The following is a 19674-nucleotide window of genomic DNA, read 5'->3' as shown; positions in this document are numbered from 1 at the left end:
TTTGGCACAAGACTCATTGACAGTGATTAAAGCTTCATTTAACATTTGATTGCTTTCTTGATTTTCAATCTTCATGAAATTTTAACACAATAAAAAATAAGGTCTTAGGAGTCTTTTATCAAGATTTTAACTCGATTCAACGATCAGATTAAAAGTTATGTTTGATTTATCAAATTATATTTTACACTTTTTAAACTCTTCAAAACCTTAAAATTTTAAATATTAATAAAATAATGCAATAAATATCATTATATCACGAATATAAAAGGAATTTTTCTATGTCAGACCCTCTACCTCTAAAAAACTTGCCCTTAAGTTATTTGTTAGAAATTAAACTTGACCACTCTAAAAAAATATTACTTTGAATATAACATTGTAGCCAACATATTTAAGTATATGTTTTTGACATGTAAACTTTAAATTTTAATTTATGATGCGTGTATGTTAAAGAAAAATTCATATTTAAACTTACACCTTTTGTTCCTATAAAATCCACTTATATTTCCTCCACACAATTTTTTTTTTAAACTTGGCCTCATCATCATCTATGACTTCCAATATCTAAAAATAACTACAAGATAATATTTCAAAATATCTTTAGAGGAATTATCGTGAATTAGTATGTTTTCCATGTACTTATTTGTAAGATCTTCATAATCATTACAAGATATTAATTTATGAGCTTTTTTCATTTGTTCTTCACCATTAGTAGATGAAACATTGACAAGTAGAGTAGATGAATTAGAATATCTAAGTTAGTGTTTTGTGATTAATTAATGTAAATATACATGAAAAAGAAATAATGGTTGATGAATGATTGAAGAAATTGTTGAATGTGATATATTAAACTATGAAAAACTTATAGGTGAAATGTTATGATTATTTGAATTTGATTTCAAATAATTATGAGGGTAAATATGTTAATTAGAATAGAAGGGGTAATTGGATAAGGATTTCATTAGAAAAACTTGAATGAATTTTTTGTTTTGGCTAAGATCATAACCGGCCATGAAGAGGGGTTAAGGGTTAGTGAAGAAATTATTTGAGTTATGATATATAATTGTGTGGAAAATAGATTATTTAGATGATGTAATTTGGTGAAGAGAATACAAATAATAAAATAAAGGAAAGAGTGATTAATGGGGAAATTTCATAAAAAAAGAAAAAGAAGAAGAATTATATATGATTCTAAAAGATTTGATGATGTATGAGAGGTTGCTGGAGTGTCGTATATGGTGAGAACTATGGTGCAACATGTAGGTATAGGTAGGTAAATAATTTATCTTAATTAAATAAATTAAATGTTATTTTTGTTGAACATTAAGATGGGTAATTATATGGAGATTTAATTTTAGGTAGATAATTAAGATCGTGATAAAAAAAAATCAATGAATGAGAAACCTAAATGAATTTAGAAATATCCAAGAATAAATATTTAATTTTGTGGGTATTCGAAAGTGAATACTGGATTAATTGGCTTTCAAATTAGAAATGCCAAAATTAAAAATATCAAAGAATAAATATTTAATTTTGTGGGTATTCGAAACTGAATACCAGATTGAGTGGTTTCCAAATTGAAAATGTTGAAATTAGAATATCTAAGAATGAATATTTAGTTTTTTAAGTATTCAAAAGTTAATACCGGATTGATTGGCTTTGAAATAAGGAATGTTGAAATTAGAAATATTTGAGAATGAATATTTAATTTCATGGGTATTTGAAAGTGAATACCAAATTGATTGGCTTTCAAATTGGAAATGCTAAAATTATAAATATAAGAGAATATGCATTTAATTTTATGGGTATTCGAAAGTGAATATCAGATTGATTGACTTTCAAGTTGGAATGCTTAAATAAAAAATATTCAAAAATTGATATCAAATTTTATTGGTAATAAAACGGAAAAATAATAATACTATATGGACTGCGTTTCTGCTAAATTTAGAAATGTTAATATATGAAACATGTGTATGTGTGAATGTGCAATATTATTATTGAATAAAGTAAATAAATTGTTAATAAATCTAGTCTTGTACTAATGAACATAAAAATGTTTAAATTTTTAGGTTTCACTCAGCTTCACCATGATTGATGTTTAGCTACACATGAATTCTATTTTGTATGCATTTTGTTATAAATATTTTGTGTAGTAATGATGTATGAAGAGGATTATGTGATTAATCTAGGTTAATGTTTTGTAAACAATGCTTAAATGAATATGGTGTGTAATTAAAACTAGATGTTAAATTGTCTATAGTTAGTTAATTATTAGTTCAAATATGTATTTATTAGGATTCAAGGAATATAGTTATGTAATGTTATTTATTTTCCTATGCTATTAACTTTTAGGTGTCTCAAGTTTGCGTGTCATTACTAGATTGTTTCATGTTTTTTTATTAACGAGCATTATGACATCAAATGATTGATATATGTTTACTTGAGTAGATTTTGAGTTATAAAACATTAGATGAAAGTTTAATATGGAGAAATTAATGAATTTATTACGGATTATGGACGTTGAAAGGTCCAAGATGATTAAACTATTGAATATTGTTCATTCAAATTGATGATGATATGAAATTGAATGATTATTGATAATTTGGATGTTCTAAATATAAAAAAGACTTTGCTGAAATTTCAATAAAAATATAGAAATACTGATGAGAATATATATATATATATATATATATATATATATATATATATATATTGAGTTCTTTATTCTCTTAAACGTGAGATTTTGTTTAACAACTTGAAATTTAAATAGAGGTGTTACAAATTTGGTCGACCAGTCAAGACCTAAGTAATCATCCCAAATCAAATTTACAAGCTAACGGCATGATATTGACACCAACTCAAGCTTTGTTAAAAGAACCTATTTGGTGTGAGAAAAGTACTCTACACTTGTTTTTGTTTATTGTTAATTGTAATAGTAAATTAATATTTTTGTCATTCGCTGGAAAAACCAAAGAACTAGTTTTGAAGGGTAAAAAAGTTTTTTCAAGAGGTCCATTTGTCATTCTAAAATTATTTAAATGTATCTTAGTCTTTTTATAATTTTTTAAGCAGTTAAATTATTTTGTTACCGTTAAAAGAAAAAAAAAAACTTTGGCATCGGTGCTTTTTTGACAATTCCTTTTGCTATGCACATTGTGATTACTCTATTACCTTTGAAGTGAAAAATTCTTAGGCTTGACTTTAAGGGCATAATAGTTATTTCACATTAGTGTTTTGGCAATAATCATGTTGTCCCAGAGACAATTCATTAATTTAATTAATAAAAAATTAAAAAACAAAGAAAAGTTGATGGCACGTTCATGTGAGTCACTCTGTTGTCTTCTAACAGCACATGTGGTGGCTTATGGAGGTAGAAAATGAGTTTTCTTGGTGTTTTCCGATTCCTCACGCAATTAAAACCTTTAGCGTTTTACTATATGACCTTCGGTTTGATAATAATTGGCTTTCTTCTCCTTTCCCTCTCTTTTCTTTCTCTTCTTCGGATTTCATGCCTAGCCTTGCAACATCTCATATCATCCCTTCAGTTTGTTTGGTCCTTAGAATTTGGTCGATGTTCTTTTAATTGCAATTTTTTTTATTTTAATTAATTTATAGAATTAAATTTATTTTTTAACTTTATCCTTCATTGTTTTTCCAGATTTTATCCTTATTCTTTTGATTTTTATTTATTTTATTTATAATGGTTTTTAAAATTGATTTTTTTACGATTTCATCATCTTTTATTATATTTACATATTAGGTTTTATCATTTTTTTTAATTGCTATTTGTTTTTACCTTGACAAGTTTTTTAAATTGATATATTTTTTTAAATTTCATCTTTCAACATTAAATTAAGCTTCTTAATTGACTCCAAGTCTATGATTTAAAAGATTGTGAATTTGAAAGCTTAACCAATGTTTAAAAAATTCGTCCGAGTTTATTTATTTACTTATTTTAAAACTCATATTTTTTAGTTTCATCATTAAGCATTTGATTGGATTGGATATTGGAATCCATAATTTATTTATTTATATAGAATTTTTCACTGATTTTAAAAATTACTTGGTTTATTATGATTTTTTTTATTTGTTGTTCTTTGTTAAATTTATCTTTTTACTTTTTTTTTTTAATTAAATTAAATTAATTTTTCATCTTGAGACGGTCTTATATCTCAGTTCACGAATTAGAAATAGCCAGCCCAGTCCATCGACATCTTCATATTTTTTAACTCATAACTATGACAAAGATGACCAAAAATGGCGGTGATCAAATGTTCTCTCAAAAGGTCCCCTGAAGCATAGTTATTAAACCCGGCCCGGCCCGGCGGGTCGACCCGGTGGCTGGACCGGTTCGGGTTTAATAAAAAACCGGCCAGGACAATAACCCGGCAAAACCCGGTCGACCCGGCGGGTCGACCCATGACCCGGGAGACCCGGGCAAACCCGGACGAGACCCGGTGAGAGATCTGAAAAGTGCAGCTCCTTCATGTGCTCCCTGACTGCCCTCCTCCTTGAACTCGTTCCAGGCATGTGATGTATTTGTTGAATAAAAGAATTTGTACTGTTGACCAGATGAGAGATCTAAAAAATGGAAAGCCTTTTCTTGCTTCGCTTACATGCTTGTTCTATGAGTGGACTACTCCATGGAGGAATAGTCCTTAATGTCATATACTGGATGCTCGAGGCTCCCCCAATCGAAAGCTGCGACAGTTGGGGAGTTTCAAGAAGACCAATGAGCACCCATTGATCGAGTTGGGGAGTGACGATTGATGACTGTAACTTGAAGGAAATTAAAGGTTAAAAGAGATCAAATTCACAGTTTCAGGAGACAGAGAGGCAACAGGTAGCAGACTGTTTTCAATTTCTAGGTTTGTGTGGTGTTTGGTTGCTTGTGATGAAGCCAGAGATGGTAGATAAACTGTGAGGAGACGATGATGAGATTAAGAGCCCGCACAAAACAAACGACATGATGTATATGGTGTATTCCTTCCTCACCCTTGATGTGACCTAGCTAGCTTTATATTTGCTCCTGTGGTTATATTTGCTCATGTGGTTATTAGTCTAAGTCATAATATGTTTTTTTTTAATTAGTCACTTTAATTTAAAAATATAATATAATATTTTTTTAATGTAAGATAACTTTTTTAAAATATTATTTTACATATTATTATTTATAACATGGATATTTTTTTTAATTTTTTTATATAAAATATTAAATTTAAAATATTTTTTTAATTTTTCCGGGTTGACCCAAGTTGACCCATGAAACCCGAAACCCGGTCTCTTAGCCGGGTCAATACCAGGGCCGGGTTTAATAACTATGCCCTGAAGTCCAGGATAGTAATGCTGCAAAACTGCAAAATCATTCTAACTCTGCAAGGATTAAAACTCGACTCCAGCATTCAATAGCACATATGAATACGCTACATGGCAATTTCAGCATGCATTTGAATATGAACGCTAAGAATAACCAAGAACACATGTCGTTCTTCAACAAGCAACCTCCAACCATTTAAGTTGTGCCAAACAAGTAATAATATAACAAGTAAAAAAGTACGAATTTCAAAACACTACCATGTCAGATGAATCAATACAAGGAGGCTCATTTCTTAGCAAGTAGTTTTTTGGGAAGCTTCTCCAAAGGGGTAGATTTCAAGAGGAAAAGCCGTGCAGCGCGTTCCTGCAAAGTACCTCCACATTTAAGCCCACGGACCTGCAGCTCAGTCTTCAGCCTTTCCATGCCAAGTACCTTCAGAAGGAAACGACAAAAGAGAGTGTCAAGTAGTTGCAGAAACTGAGCTTCATTAACTAAGCAAGCATTATACCATTGATAGCAATGAAAATGCAGACATGCTATTTTATATCATAAATTCATGTTTGCATTAACAAATGAGCCATCAGCTCTCAGTGATTGGAAAAACATGTTCTCCTATATTTATTTAGGCTTATTTCCGATGGCTTCTGGAAGAGATAGAAATACAGCTCAAGTTACAGTTCTCGAACCACCTCTCTAATCAGAGCAGCAACAAGTCTTATTGCTCCAATTTCTGTTAATTGTTTGATCAGGAAAACCATCCAGTTCCATAAATTCAAATTTGGAACACCTACCCTATCCCAGCAGTCGCAAGACCTATGCAGAGACATAGGCAATCTACTACAGCAGAGTGAAAAGTTGAAAGTTGATTAAGCAGCTGACCTTCTGACCAACCTTCTACTACTTTGCTTACTTCGTTAGAAATACAATTGTGAAGAAATGAAGAAAAATGAAGATGGAAGGGTAGTCAAGAGGTCGCAATTCCATTCACACTCAACCTATAACGCTAATCATGACATGTGACCCTAGGTTTCTGGTACATGCATATCGACTTCTTTTGTCTACTCAACTGTACTCAATAAAGCATAATTTCCCAGTGGTACTAACTCTATGGATCCTTGTTCTCCATCCACATGTGTAAGATCACATCATTATGTATTGCTAACCACATAATTTTTGTTTTTGATAGGTCAAGACTTTGATATAAAGAAATGGGAATTGACAACATGGCACTTAGTCAAGCAAATAAAGTAAATGTGCTGATGAACACACCTCCAACTCTGATGCTGAATTGAATTCATCAAAAATTAGTGGTTTCTCCATATCTCCATTGCCTTCGTTAACTAATTCATTTGACTCAGGTTTTGATTGAGAGAAACCATTGGCTTCAGGAATAACCAGTCCGCTTTCAATAATTCCACCATTTCCAGAACTTGAAGCATCTGGACATTGAGAATCAGGTCCAACATTCTCCTTCCTTTCAGCCTCAAGTGCTTCAGTTTCAGAAATCTCTTCTGTCTTCAAGCAAGCTACATTGGCATTCTGTGCTACTGTTTCCTCAAGAATCTGTGCTTCAACCAATTCATCCTCTTTGTTCAAGGCAACTTCTCCACAGGGATTAGATTTCAAGCTTCGCTCTGAAGAAGCCTCCTTTTCTTCCTCAGAGCTGCATGAGGCACCACCAGAACATTCTCCATCTCGATTTCCAGTAACCGAGTCTGAACTTCCCTCAACTTCTTTATTTGAATCTGAATGACTCCCATTATTTAAAACAACAGATTTCTCATTTTCCTCATCACTGCTATCTTCGTCCATTCCTTCACTGTCACTTTCATCCACTTTTCTCTTGCCCATCCTAACAAAAATTCAATCAACAAAAATTCAATGCATGCATTACACGGAAGATAGGAAAGAGACAAAAATACAACACCACTAAGAAGAATCATGTAAAATGGTCCAAGAAAACATGTTTCAAGCATAAAATTTTCATTACCATGCGCACCAAAACAACACTAATCACACACCTACACAATTTCGATAACCTAGAAACTCGAGGTTACTAAATCAGAATCCTATATAGCACATAAAAATTCAACTTTGCATTCCCTAAACCTTAATCTTCATTTTCATACACCCCGCTATAAACCTTTCCAATTTTCAGAACTTAAACTATTTCTTATCCAGCTAAGAAATAAAGAAAAAAGCAAAAGCAATTAAATCCAAAAAGTTAAGAACACTCACCAAATCTTTAATTTCTTGGCTTCTGCGCCTTCCACAACCCCCTTCCCCTTCCCCTTTCTCTTCCTAAACCCATTCCCATTCCCAAGAACCTCCCTCACAGCCTCCTCAACTACTGCAGCACATTTCGCAGAGTCCTCCCTATACTTTGCCACATACTTCTCCGCCTCACCATCTCCAACCCCTTTCTTCCCTTTCTTAGCCTTCTTCTTAATAAACTCCTCCGCCATCTTCTCCATCCGCCTATCCTCTTCCTCCGCCCTCCACTCCTCCAACCTCTTCTCCGCATTCACATGCCTTAACCTCCTTCCACTCATATCCCGACACGCGTCAAAATTATTCGTCTTCTTTTGGCCCGCTTTCGTAGCGGCCCCACGGAGAAGTGACCCGAAACCGCCTTTGCCACCGAGGAGACGGAGGAGGAGATAGACGGTGGATTCGGGGGTAGTGATGATTGCATCGTCGTTTAATTGGAACCCTCTGCACACCAAGCGTTGATAGTGAATAGGGATTTGAGTGACTTGGAAGATTTGTTGCTTGATTGCTTGGGCGGTACATGAGCTTGGGGTTTTGAAATTCAAGACTTTTGTTTTTCCGTCCAGAAACTTGGCGAAGATCTGGAAGGGCATAGGATCCTTGTGATCTTCCATTGCCGCTGGTTTTGGAGAAGGGAAACTGATTGAGAAGATTTTGGTCAAAGAGGGGAATGGAGGCATGGATGCCCTTAAATAGAAAGGAAAGCCCTCATTGCTTTTGGGCTGTGATGGGCTTGTGAATTTTGGGTTGTCACTTGGGCTTATAGTTGACCATATTAAAATCCAAATTTCATTGTATTTTCATCCTTGTCTATTTTGACTATTGTATCCCTTAAAAAGATGGGTGGGTTGGCTGGCCCGTTGGGAGATTGTGACTTGAGTCAGACTTATGGGTTTGGAATTCTTACACGGGCACCTCCAAAGTCTTCTAGGCTCAAGGCTCAAGGCTCAGGCCAACCCGTCGAGCTACGGCTAGTCTAGTAGCCTACCCTTCTAAAAACAAATTCCTATAAAATGAATAAATAAAAAACCTCGAAACTGCTATGGTATTGTTTAGTTTAGCTAGCAAAAACAAAACAGAAAAAGGAAAAGAAAGTAACCAAATTACCAATGAAGGAGGAGGATCCTATGAGCGATAGGAATCAGACCTTTCAAGCGGATCCAAATCTTCCTCGATGGGTTTGCCAGAACTGCCGCAACCCTCTTTGCATCGTCGGCGTCGATTCCTTCGCCGACAAGTTCTTGAACGACTCTTCTTCTCGTTCCGGTTAGCCTTTTCTTTTTTCTTTTTAAAAATTTCAAATCTCTGTTAGTAGAATTATCTGTGTTGATGACTTGCGAATGATGGAATTTGAATTGGTTTTGTGGTTTTCATTGGGAAAGATGGATGGGTTTTTGGTTGAGTGTGGAGGAGGTTAAATTGTTACTGAATTGTTTGAATTAATCATTCTCATATCTTAATCTTATCCTCAAACTGTGAGATTTAGTCAGTGGCTTATGGCGATTATTGAATTTTAGTCTGTCAACTGAAAGGTAACTGCTATCATCAGTCACCTTACTAATTGGGGGTTTAAAAAGGCGACCGGTCCAATAGCTTTCGATGTTTTGAGTTTGTAAAATCTAGGCGGATTTATTTAGCTAGAATATGCTTCATTGTAAGGGGGTATTTGATTTTTTCTTTTTTTGATTGCCTGGAATGGGATAAATGCAGGAATGCAGGGCTGTTCTGTACATGGGGCCAACAGCATTTTAGGCTTAACACGTATGGACAATTCTTTTGTTGTGTTGCCAAAGCAAAAGCCCCAGGCACCAGGAGTCCCTCCACGTCCTCGTAGCGGAGCTGTTCAACCTGATACTGGCCAGTCTGGCAAGGCAATGGAAGAATCCTTTGTGGTCGTGTACAAGTCCGAGCCATCATCTGATGGAGGTGGGTCGCATTTGCCATCAATAGAAGGAGGGCCTAATGGTCAGCTGCATCCCAATAATGCTGGATTCAACTCTACCATAACTGTTCTCAAACGAGCATTTGAGATTGCTACAACCCAGACACAGGTATAAAAATCTCAAGGTCTTTAGATTGGTTTTCACTAGTCTTAGGGATCATGGTCTGTGCGGCTGATGTCGAGGGTTGTTATTGGTGCATTGGGATCATGATCTTTGTTTTTCATTTTGTGCTTCCAGGTTGAGCAACCTTTATGCCTTGAATGCATGAGGGTGTTATCCGATAAGCTCAATAAGGAGGTCGAAGATGTAAACAGGGACATTGAAGCTTATGAAGCCTGCCTTCAGCGCTTGGAGGGGGAAGCTCGTGATGTTCTTAGTGAGGCTGATTTTCTTAAAGAGAAACTAAAGGTGCCTACTTATTAACCAGCTCCTTTGCATTCATCTATAAACATGCCAGGAAGGTTTGTGAAACCTCATTCATGGATCAAGGCATCTTTAGATGGTAAAAATTAAAATATATTCTGATTTTTAGCAAGTCCTTTGCTTTATACTGAATTGTTGGTATACCTGCTGGGCTACTACAGAATCGTATTGCATTGATATGAGGAATTAAAATGTTTTATTATTCCTTTAATTTCAACCTTTTCCTTTGCTTTAGCTGGGTTGTGGCTGCAGGCTATCCTGCATGCAGTTGAATGTACTTTTGAGTTCCAGTTTAATCTGCTATTATGGAGATGATGGGTATAATTTCAAGAATTTATGTGATGAGTATTAGGAATCCTGGTCTATTAGTGATATCAAATTCTTTCCATTCTCTAAGTAATGAAGCAGAAGTTTAAGAAATTTAAATGGATAAACAAAGTTGCTAACTATTGGGTTGGTTTTCTGTTAAACTAAATAATAATTTGTATATAAAGTTATGGACAGATCACAGAAATAGTGCTGGTTCAAGTTACTTGAACATGCTAACAATCTTATTTGGAAAGGAAAGGAAAGAAAGAAAGAATTTGTCATGGGTAATAACCTTTTGAATATTTTATTTTCTATCTGATATCAAAATATTCATTTGATTATTTCTGGACACTCTTTAAGATTGAGGAAGAAGAAAGAAAACTTGAAGCAGCAATTCAAGAAACAGAGAAACAATATGCAGAAGTAAATGCTGAGCTGAAGGAACTAGAAATTAAATCTGACCGCTTTAAAGACTTGGAGGAGCGGTAAGTTTTCAATTTCTACTTATGTGTGTGCATGCTTGACTAGATTGTTCCTTTCTGAACTGACCATCTTAGAGATTGACGTTTCAATGTAATATTTGTTTTGTTGGAATGCACATCATACATTAGAAACTTCAGCTCATGAGTTGTTAGCTGTTCATGTTTACAAATTCAATTTTCAACAGGTATTGGCAGGAGTTCAATAATTTTCAGTTTCAGTTAATTTCTCATCAGGTGTGTTGCTGATTATCTACTTTTTGCAGTTTCTCTGTTCCACCAGCACTGCATTTCATCAGATATAGATGATTGTTCTGCCTTACTTTTTTGGTTTGATTTGGCTGTCATTCTAATTTTAGAGCGTCCTACGGCATGTTGAATGTCATCTATTGATCAAATATCTTTGTTTCCATTACACTCTTATTGTTTATCCATCTTATATGTCCATAAGAGCTGGATAGAGAGGTTGTTTTTGTACAATGAAATTTTTAGTTGATCATTAGAAACCTTCTATCCTAACATGCAAATCAATATGGTGTCTTTACACGAATTCTCTAGATGGATATTGTGTTAATATTGTCCTTGCAATGACAATATTTAAAGCGGTCTGATACATAGAGCAGCAGCAGCAACAAGACATCTTTCTTTGGTAAATTGTTTACTTTCAAGCTCAACATGGTAAATGAATTTACGCATCTTTATGTTAACTTTCTAGGTGGAAGCTACATAGATATTACCCTTCTGGTTACTAATTTGTAAACATTTTTGTGAATCCATCACTGATCCTGAAGATGTATGCTTATTCAAATGCTGTGTTTTTTACGGCCTTTTCTTCACACATGACAAAAAACTTGGTCAACAGGAAGAGAGAGATGCAATTCTGGCAAAAATTGAAGTTTCACAAGCTCATTTGGAATTGTTGAAGAAAACTAATGTACTGAATGATGCCTTCCCCATCCATCATGATGGAGAGTTTGGTACAATAAACAACTTTCGACTTGGAAGGCTTCCTAAAATTGCGGTAAAGAAATAAGCATATACTTCTCCTTTTCTTTTTTTCTGCTTTTAAAGATTCTGTGCTGGGGGTTTGATCATAAGGCTTGTCCTTTTTCATCTTCATCATTTGGATATGACAGCTGGAATTTTTTTTATGCTACACAGAAATGCACTGTATTCTCACCTAGGTATTCTAGGCACCAAGTTAAAATGAAATAAACACCCTCCTTTTTTCCCCTTGGCTATTTGTAATCGGCCCTAATGGAAAGGTGGGTTGATTTTAGGTTCAACTTTCCATCAAGATGGTACTAAATCGAGCTCAAGCGAGAAAAACCATAATCCCAACTGTTACTATTAGATTATTCAATTTCTATGTTGAAGATTATTTGTAAAGCATTCGATAGGGAAATCTTGTCAGACAGTGTGGCACATGGTCTGTCGTCTATGTGCTTTTACAGATGCAGATTTAAATATGGACTCTTAAGTTATGTACTCTATGTTTTTGGGGAAACTCATACACGTCATAATGACCTAATATTCTGTCATTCATATAAATTGGCAAATGGTGATAGTCATGGATCTAGAGAGAGATCTGGGAGTGGAGAGGGAGTGCTTTTTTTTCTTTCTTTTTTTTTGGGTGGGGGTGGGGGGGTTGATGAGATATAGATTGTGGGTGGTCATGCCTGGCTGTGTTCAGAATTCCTGGTCAAGGGTCATGTTGAGTAAAAGAATAACCTAAGTGCAAATGTCCACTTGCTCTGACAATTACAGGAATTCCTTCATCAAGCTGATTGGTTCTGCAGGTCTTGTAACTTTATGCTGCTGTTAAACATGGAGTAATGTTTTCTTATAAAGTACCATTTCTTCTAGTCTTGCCACTGTTCTTTACTATTTGTTGATGAGGTTGTATGAACATGCAGGTTGAATGGGATGAGATAAATGCTGCCTGGGGCCAAGCCTGCCTTCTCCTTCACACAATGTGCCAATACTTCAAGCCAAAGTTTCAGTATCCTTTGTTTCATAATAAATATTTGCTTCCCATCAGCCATCTGTGAAGAAAAACAATCTATTAAAATTCCTTGATACATTCAATCTGAAATGAGCATGGAGATGCTGAAAAACTAGCCCTTATTGTTAAAAGAGGTTATGTCCTCGAGTACCTACATGATGCTTCTTGATAAGTTAATACATGAACCAATATATGATATGCCATATGTTTGAGAAGCATAAACCATGGTGAATTTTTTAGCTCTTTGTTCTGTGAAATGACTTGACATATAGAAGAACTTTTTTCTTGCCTTTGAGAGGTGGTGGTATTATTAACCATATTTTCTAGCATTTTTATTAGGCGTGCATATCCCAGGTTGTGCACTTACCTCTGTAAGTAGTAGTTTCAACCTGATTTTTAGGACCCTGAATGCACTAAGCATAGATACTGGCAACAACTACTAATCTTTTTATTCAAGTAATAATAACTTTTAGTCCGTGTTATTTTTATATGTCTAAATTGATTGTTAGCTGCTGTCACTACCACTGCAAGTTTTCTTTTTAAAGGAATTTATAAACAGAAACAAAAAAATATCTTTGATATGAAAGATACAAGTATTCATTAGATGTGGAGTTACATATTTGGCAATTTAGTTATGTCAAAAACCTGCTCTGGGTGTTTTCAAGTTTAAAACATGTGCTTTAGCAGAAAATTGATTGTCTGATTTCTCAAGGTATTGCAAATCTGACCTGGTGCAGTAAATCTATCTTTTAATGAGATTATATTATAGAATATGTTGTAACTTTACTTGCATTTGGCATTCAATTTTTCCTTCTTTGATGGACACCTAATGTTAAAGTCCTTGTGTTTCCTTCCATAAGTTTTCTGTTTGAGAAAACCATCTGGCTTTGAGCTTTTAAAGCATATTTTTAAAATTGAAGTTCATAGTTTCAAAATCATGTAAAGTGATAGCCATGTCCTTAATTTTTACTTTCTAGATATAGAATAAAAATACTTCCCATGGGGAGTTACCCGCGGATTATGGACAGCAGCAACAATATCTACGAGCTGTAAGTATTAATTACTCCTTCATATATTATTGTGTTCCTAATATGATTCAATTTATTATGGAGAATGTGATTTGAAAACGAAAGCTTTATCCTGTTATGGGAAATGTAATTCGAGTATGAAACCTTTATCCTATGAATAGATGATGCAGCATGCATGAAAAAGGGATGTGGTGGATTTAATTTTGGTTCCATTTGTCTGAGTGGCCTGGTTTGATCATTAGGACTAGTTGTCAGATTGGATCTGCAAATTATGAATATGGTTTACACTTGAATTTTTCACTGCCTTTTGGATTCTTTTGGCTGATATGAGCTTTTCTTAGGTTTGGTCCAGTGAACTTGTTTTGGAGTACTCGCTATGATAAAGCAATGACTTTGTTCCTAACATGCCTCAAGGACTTTGCGGGGTTTGCGTATTCAAAGGATCAAGAAAACAACATTCCACCTGAGAAACGCTTCAAACTTCCATATAAGTAAGTTTTGTCGCCTTCATGAAATATGACAAAATAATGGATTGCCAAGTTTTCTAATTCTGTGGACTAATTTTTTCAAGTTCATCTGTTGCTTTACAAAACATGGCTGGTTTCAAGGAGCATATGTTGAAATTTCAATATAGTGTCAGCAGTTGTATTTGGTGAACCTTTTTACATTTTTGTTTAATTAGATTACATGCGTGCGTGTGTGTGAAAGAAAAAAGATGCATGTAAAAGGATTTCACCATTGATGGTGCTATTGAATTTTTGCATGGACATGAAGGTATGAAAAACTTATTCCTCGGATCAATGTATTGGTGGGAAATGTTTGTTTAGAAATTCTTTTTTGTGCCTTGCTGCTTGTAACTCATAATCATACAAATAAATCTTGCAGGATTGAGAATGACAAAGTGGAAAACCACTCTATTACACAGAGCTTCAATAAGCAGGAGAATTGGACCAAAGCACTCAAGTACACGCTCTGCAATTTGAAATGGGCTCTCTATTGGTTTATTGGAAATACGAACTTCCAGCCCCTTACTGCAATGGTGTCTCCCCGAGTTGAAGTTGCAGCTGTAAATTCCTTCTACACAAAGCGTGGTAATGATTCCAAGGCTGAATCCAGACGTCCGTGAAACATGCTGCAGAATCGCAAATCATGCAACATAATATATCAACGTGTAAATAGAAATAGGTATTCTGCTGTGCAAATCCCATTTTCATTTCTAGTATTGTATATGATACCTGTTTCAAATATTCGTGATGGAAAATAGATCTTGCTCTTTTTTCTTCACCATTTCCTTTTCTGTAGACAATTCAATTTCCTTGCTTTGAACATATCACTCGTATTTGCAGACTCTGAGAGCCCTAGATTTCATTTAGTATTTATACTAGTTACATGACCCGCGCGATGCCGTGGGTCAATTTGTTTGCATAAAAAATATCAAAAAAAACTAAGATCTAAAAGTATCAAGTCTTTTTGTAAATCTATACCAAAAAGTCTTGAATTTAGCTGCAACGCCTGACCCAAGAGTAATTAAATAGATTAATTAAAAAGAAAAAAAAAAAACACCAACAGAAAGAAAAAAATTAAAGAAAAAAAAGAAAAAAATCTGAATTAACCGGGTTAACCCTTCAAACCAGGTTAACCCGTCAAACCTTGGATTCGTGTCGTGAAAGTTTGATAATTAAATAGAAAAAAATATTTGACGGGTTAACATGAAATTAACTGGGCTAACCCGTCAAACCAGGTTAACCCGTCAAATCCGGGATCTGTATCATGAAAGTTTGATAACTAAATAGAAAAAAATTGAACATCAACAAACTAAATTAAACGAAAAAAATTAATTAAAAAGAAAAAAAAAACAAACAAAAAGGCATCAGCCTTTTCACTGTGGACTGCACTGTGCAGTCCACAATCAAATGCATAAAAACAGCAAAAAAGCAAACAAAAAAAAAACTAAAGGTATTAGTCGATAACTAAATAGAAAAAAATTTAATATTGATGAACTAAATTAAAAAAAAATAAAAGAAAAAAAACTTATAAGAAGAAAAAAACTAATGAAGAAAAAGAAAAAAAATCTAAATTAACTGGGTTAACCCGTCAAACCTGAGATCCGCGTCATGAAAGTCTGATAACTAAGTAGAAAAACATGTAATATCAACAAACTAAATAATAAAAAATTAATTAAAAAAGAGAGAGAAGGCATCAACCTTTTATCGTGGACTGCACTGTGCAGTCCACCGTGAAAGGCATAAAAAAAAAAAACTAAAGACATACAATATTAAAAGATGAAATAGAAAAAAACTAATGAAGAAAAATAAAAAAAATCTGAATTAACTGGGTTAACCCTTCAAACCAGGTTAACCCGTCAAACCTGGGATTTACGTCATGAAAGTTTGATAACTAAATAAAAAAAAAATTGACGGGTTAACTCAGAATTAACCGGGTTAATCCGTCAAGTCCGAGATACGTGTCATGAAAGTTTGATAATTAAATAGAAAGAAATTTAATATTAACAAACTAAACTAAACGAAAAAAATTAATTAAAAAGAAAAAAGTTAAAAAAAAAATTTCGGGTTAACTCGTCAAACCAGGTTAACCCGTCAAACCCGGGATTTGTGTCATGAAAGTCTGATAACTAAATTAAAAAAATTAACATTAACAAACTAAATTAAACAAAAAAAATTCATTAAAAAAAAACACAAAGAAAAAAAAGCAAAAAAAAAACCCATAAAAGCATAAAAAATACAAAAAAAAATAAAAAAAGAAGATAGCTCAGCGTTTCACTGTGGATTGTGGACTGCACCGTGAAACACTGAGCAGTTTTAGTATATGTTATAATAATAATAATATAATAATAATAATAATAATATAATTATAATTATAATTATTCGTCCACCAAGTGTTTCCCTAACTTACATTCTCTGATGTAAAAGGGCCAAGGCTTGATGTATTTGTTCATTTACCATGAGTTTTTGCGCTTCAAGAACCAAAAACAGAGGGCAGAAAAGAGAGGAGACAAAGTTGAAAAAATAAACGTGGTGGACATCCATCAACTCTTTTCAAGCAACAGAAATTAAGAAAAACAAAAGAGATGAGAGTTAAAACAATGCGTGAGAAAACCTGCGAGAAAAAGAGCTTTAGAACGAAAAACACTATCAGAATCCACAGTAAAAATAAAGTAAATATAAAATGTTTTCATGAGCTCTTTTAGTTTTTTTTTAATAATAATAAAATATATATAGGTAAACATTAAATTCATCACCCCTTCAAGTTTTTTTTTTTTGCCCAGTTTCTTTCATAATATTCACGTGTTTGTGTCTGTCGGATTTTTCCACCATGTTATTTCTTATGGATTATTATTTAGTTGTTCCTACCAACCAACCAAAGAATAATTGTTAAAATATATTCACTTTTTATCTGCTATAATTGTTTTTCATATTTATTATCCAATTTTATAATATTATCCACGGGATATACCTTTTCAGTAGTGAATTATATCAGTGTGTCTATCACTCGATGCAATTATATATTACGTAGATAAAATATTATAGTAAAGACCAGCCACATCGCAAGGGGGGTGTGCATTTAATGCACAATGATGGCACACCCCACTAACCAAAGAAGGAAATGGCTGATCCCAGCCGAGCCCTCCAAAGAGCAATCAATTACACCAGCCACATCCTCACGGACAGAAGCCCTCAATGCCCAGTGGCTGGCGTGTCCCAGCGCGAAACTACAACAAACAAAACCGAGTTGAAGCTTCGATCAGGCTGAAGTGCAGAGAAGAAAGCTAGTGAGGGCACCAAATCACACGAGAAGAAAGGCGAGAATAAGGAGATCATAACAAAAAAACACTACTTGAATCCACAGTGGATTCACTCACATGTCACAGTGTTTTCCTGAGCCCTTTTAGTTTTTTTTTTAATATTTGCTATGGAGTAAAACTAAAAAAATTGAATAAAAATAACTCCAAGTTTTTTTTTTGTTAGTATTTAAAAAATATCACTTCCAACAAAAATAAGGAAAAATGTTTTCTAGGCTTATGTTAGGGTTTTGAGGTTTCTATTTGAGAGTTTTTCACCATTTTTTTTTAATGGTATGTCTATTTGAGATTTTTTCACCAATGTTGGTGTTTGGTGTGCTGATGGTTTAAATTTCTTGATTTGTTTTTATTTTCTCTATTAGGTTTTCTTTACGTAGCAAATAGTGAATTCAATTAGGAAATGATTTGAGAAAGTATATTATTACTTTTCGATGTTTAAATGTAGAATATAAAATGAGTTGAAGATCATTTTTTGGTGTTTGATCGTGTTTTAAAAAATAAGCTTGAAAATAATATTTTGAGTAATTAAATTGAGATAGTAGAATTTTCGAGTTATCAACTTGTTTTCAAGCCTCATTTATTCACAGAAAAATAAATTAAGAGAAAATGATTTATTTTACTAATTGACATTTCTAATATAACTGTAGACAAATTCCAATCACAGGTGCAGACAGTGCTAATTTAAATATTGCTCACAACATATTTTCATCTTTCGGTTTGAACAAAAAACTTGTAGTCCCAAAAATTTAAAAGCTTCAAAAAAGAAGTAATAGGAGTGCGCAGAACGCTTACAGACATTACTAGACAGATGATACATGCTACGCTGTGGGGTGGGGTTATTTTTTTTAATATAAAAATCGATATTCATGTAATATCAATGCTTTATAAAGAAATGGAAAAAATTAAGAATTTAATAATTAAAAAAACAATGTATTTATTGTTACAGCAGTGATCCGGAAAACAAACAAAACAAAACAAAATACTATCAAGCAAGCATTTCATGTTTACACCCACACAATTAATTTAATTTAATTTAATAAATAGATATCAAAATTGTAAAAAACAATTGTAAAAAAAATAAAAAAAATCACCTCAAATAAAAAAAAATAGGTATTAAAATAATAGAAACCAAGTCTAACAGATGAAAAAAAACAATGGGGGATAAAATTTTAAAAAGAAGTAAAAAACCTTTTAATTTCATAAACTATTCTAAATAAAAAAAATTATAATCAAGAGAATAGTGATCGAATTTTAAGGATAATAAATCTTAAGGGCTGATTTGATTTTTTGAAAGGCCAGCATGAAAATCGAGGAGGAGAAGAAAAAAGAAAATGTCACACGCCACAATACATGGAAGGGACACCAAGACGCTTCAGTCGCTGCCTTGGAAGCAAGATTTCGGTCACCGGACAACGCCACATACTGTCTGAATCCTACGGGCACTGTTCACATGCTTTTACTTTTGTTTTTAAATTTGTTTATTTATTAAATTACCCTTATGCCTCTAATAACACTCAATGACTAACAAATAACTAAATGTGAAAGACAAAAGAACCCTTAAATCAAAGGCAAAGGTTTTTAAATTCCAAGGGCAATGAAGTGATTTAATTGTGTTAAAACTAAGTCAAAGACCAAAAACCTTTTGACCCAAGTTTAATTTTTTTTTCTTTTCAAAGATAATTTAGTAATTACAACGTACAATAAAAATATAGAAAGATTAATTAACCTTGTTCATTATTGTAATGACCAATAAGTTTCATGGAAAGGATCTTCCTACCCCTAAAACCAAGTTAAATAAGTTTGTTCTTGAAGAAAAATATAGTAATTTTATTGTGCGAATACATAGTAAAATGTGAGTGTATACAAAATAAAATACCGAGCCCTCTTAGTCTTTTTTTTTTTTAATATAATTGTAATATATTATTGTTAAGACCTACACAAACATGAAACAACCTTGCAAATTTGTTACTAGCTTGCTAATGGAAAAGTGGCCTAAAACATATTGGCCCGGAAGGTGGAAACTAGAGCAATGAATGCTTCGATGTGGTCTTTCATATTTGAGTAGAAGAAATGGAGGATTTT

General features: G+C 33.4%; 2 protein-coding genes across 3 annotated transcripts; one reads left to right on the top strand and one right to left on the bottom strand.

The window, feature by feature from the left end:
* Nucleotides 1-5379: 5379 nt before the first annotated feature.
* On the bottom strand, nucleotides 5380-8254 carry LOC7497246 (uncharacterized). The gene is made up of 3 exons (XM_024594628.2): nucleotides 7553-8254; nucleotides 6584-7166; nucleotides 5380-5746 (listed from the first exon to the last, which is right to left on the bottom strand). Exons 1-3 carry the CDS (start codon nucleotides 8197-8199, stop codon nucleotides 5600-5602), a joined length of 1377 nt encoding a protein of 458 aa, XP_024450396.2. The 5' UTR covers nucleotides 8200-8254; the 3' UTR covers nucleotides 5380-5599.
* A 270-nt stretch (nucleotides 8255-8524) lies between these two features.
* On the top strand, nucleotides 8525-15056 carry LOC7457395 (beclin-1-like protein). 2 transcript variants are annotated; one of them, XM_002302590.4, is made up of 10 exons: nucleotides 8525-8851; nucleotides 9296-9636; nucleotides 9766-9936; nucleotides 10621-10745; nucleotides 10928-10976; nucleotides 11602-11760; nucleotides 12656-12741; nucleotides 13722-13793; nucleotides 14114-14263; nucleotides 14658-15056. In XM_002302590.4, exons 1-10 carry the CDS (start codon nucleotides 8695-8697, stop codon nucleotides 14896-14898), a joined length of 1551 nt encoding a protein of 516 aa, XP_002302626.1. In that variant the 5' UTR covers nucleotides 8525-8694; the 3' UTR covers nucleotides 14899-15056. The 2 variants fall into 2 exon arrangements, with proteins under 2 accessions (XP_002302626.1, XP_024450395.1); XM_024594627.2 differs by having other exon boundaries at nucleotides 8614-8851; nucleotides 13728-13793.
* Nucleotides 15057-19674: the final 4618 nt, after the last annotated feature.

This window comes from Populus trichocarpa, chromosome 2 (genome assembly GCF_000002775.5).
Source record: "Populus trichocarpa isolate Nisqually-1 chromosome 2, P.trichocarpa_v4.1, whole genome shotgun sequence".
Classification (NCBI taxonomy): domain Eukaryota; kingdom Viridiplantae; phylum Streptophyta; class Magnoliopsida; order Malpighiales; family Salicaceae; genus Populus; species Populus trichocarpa.
The sequence above is the reverse complement of the archived record's forward strand: the minus strand, read 5'-3'. Positions and strand labels throughout refer to the sequence as shown.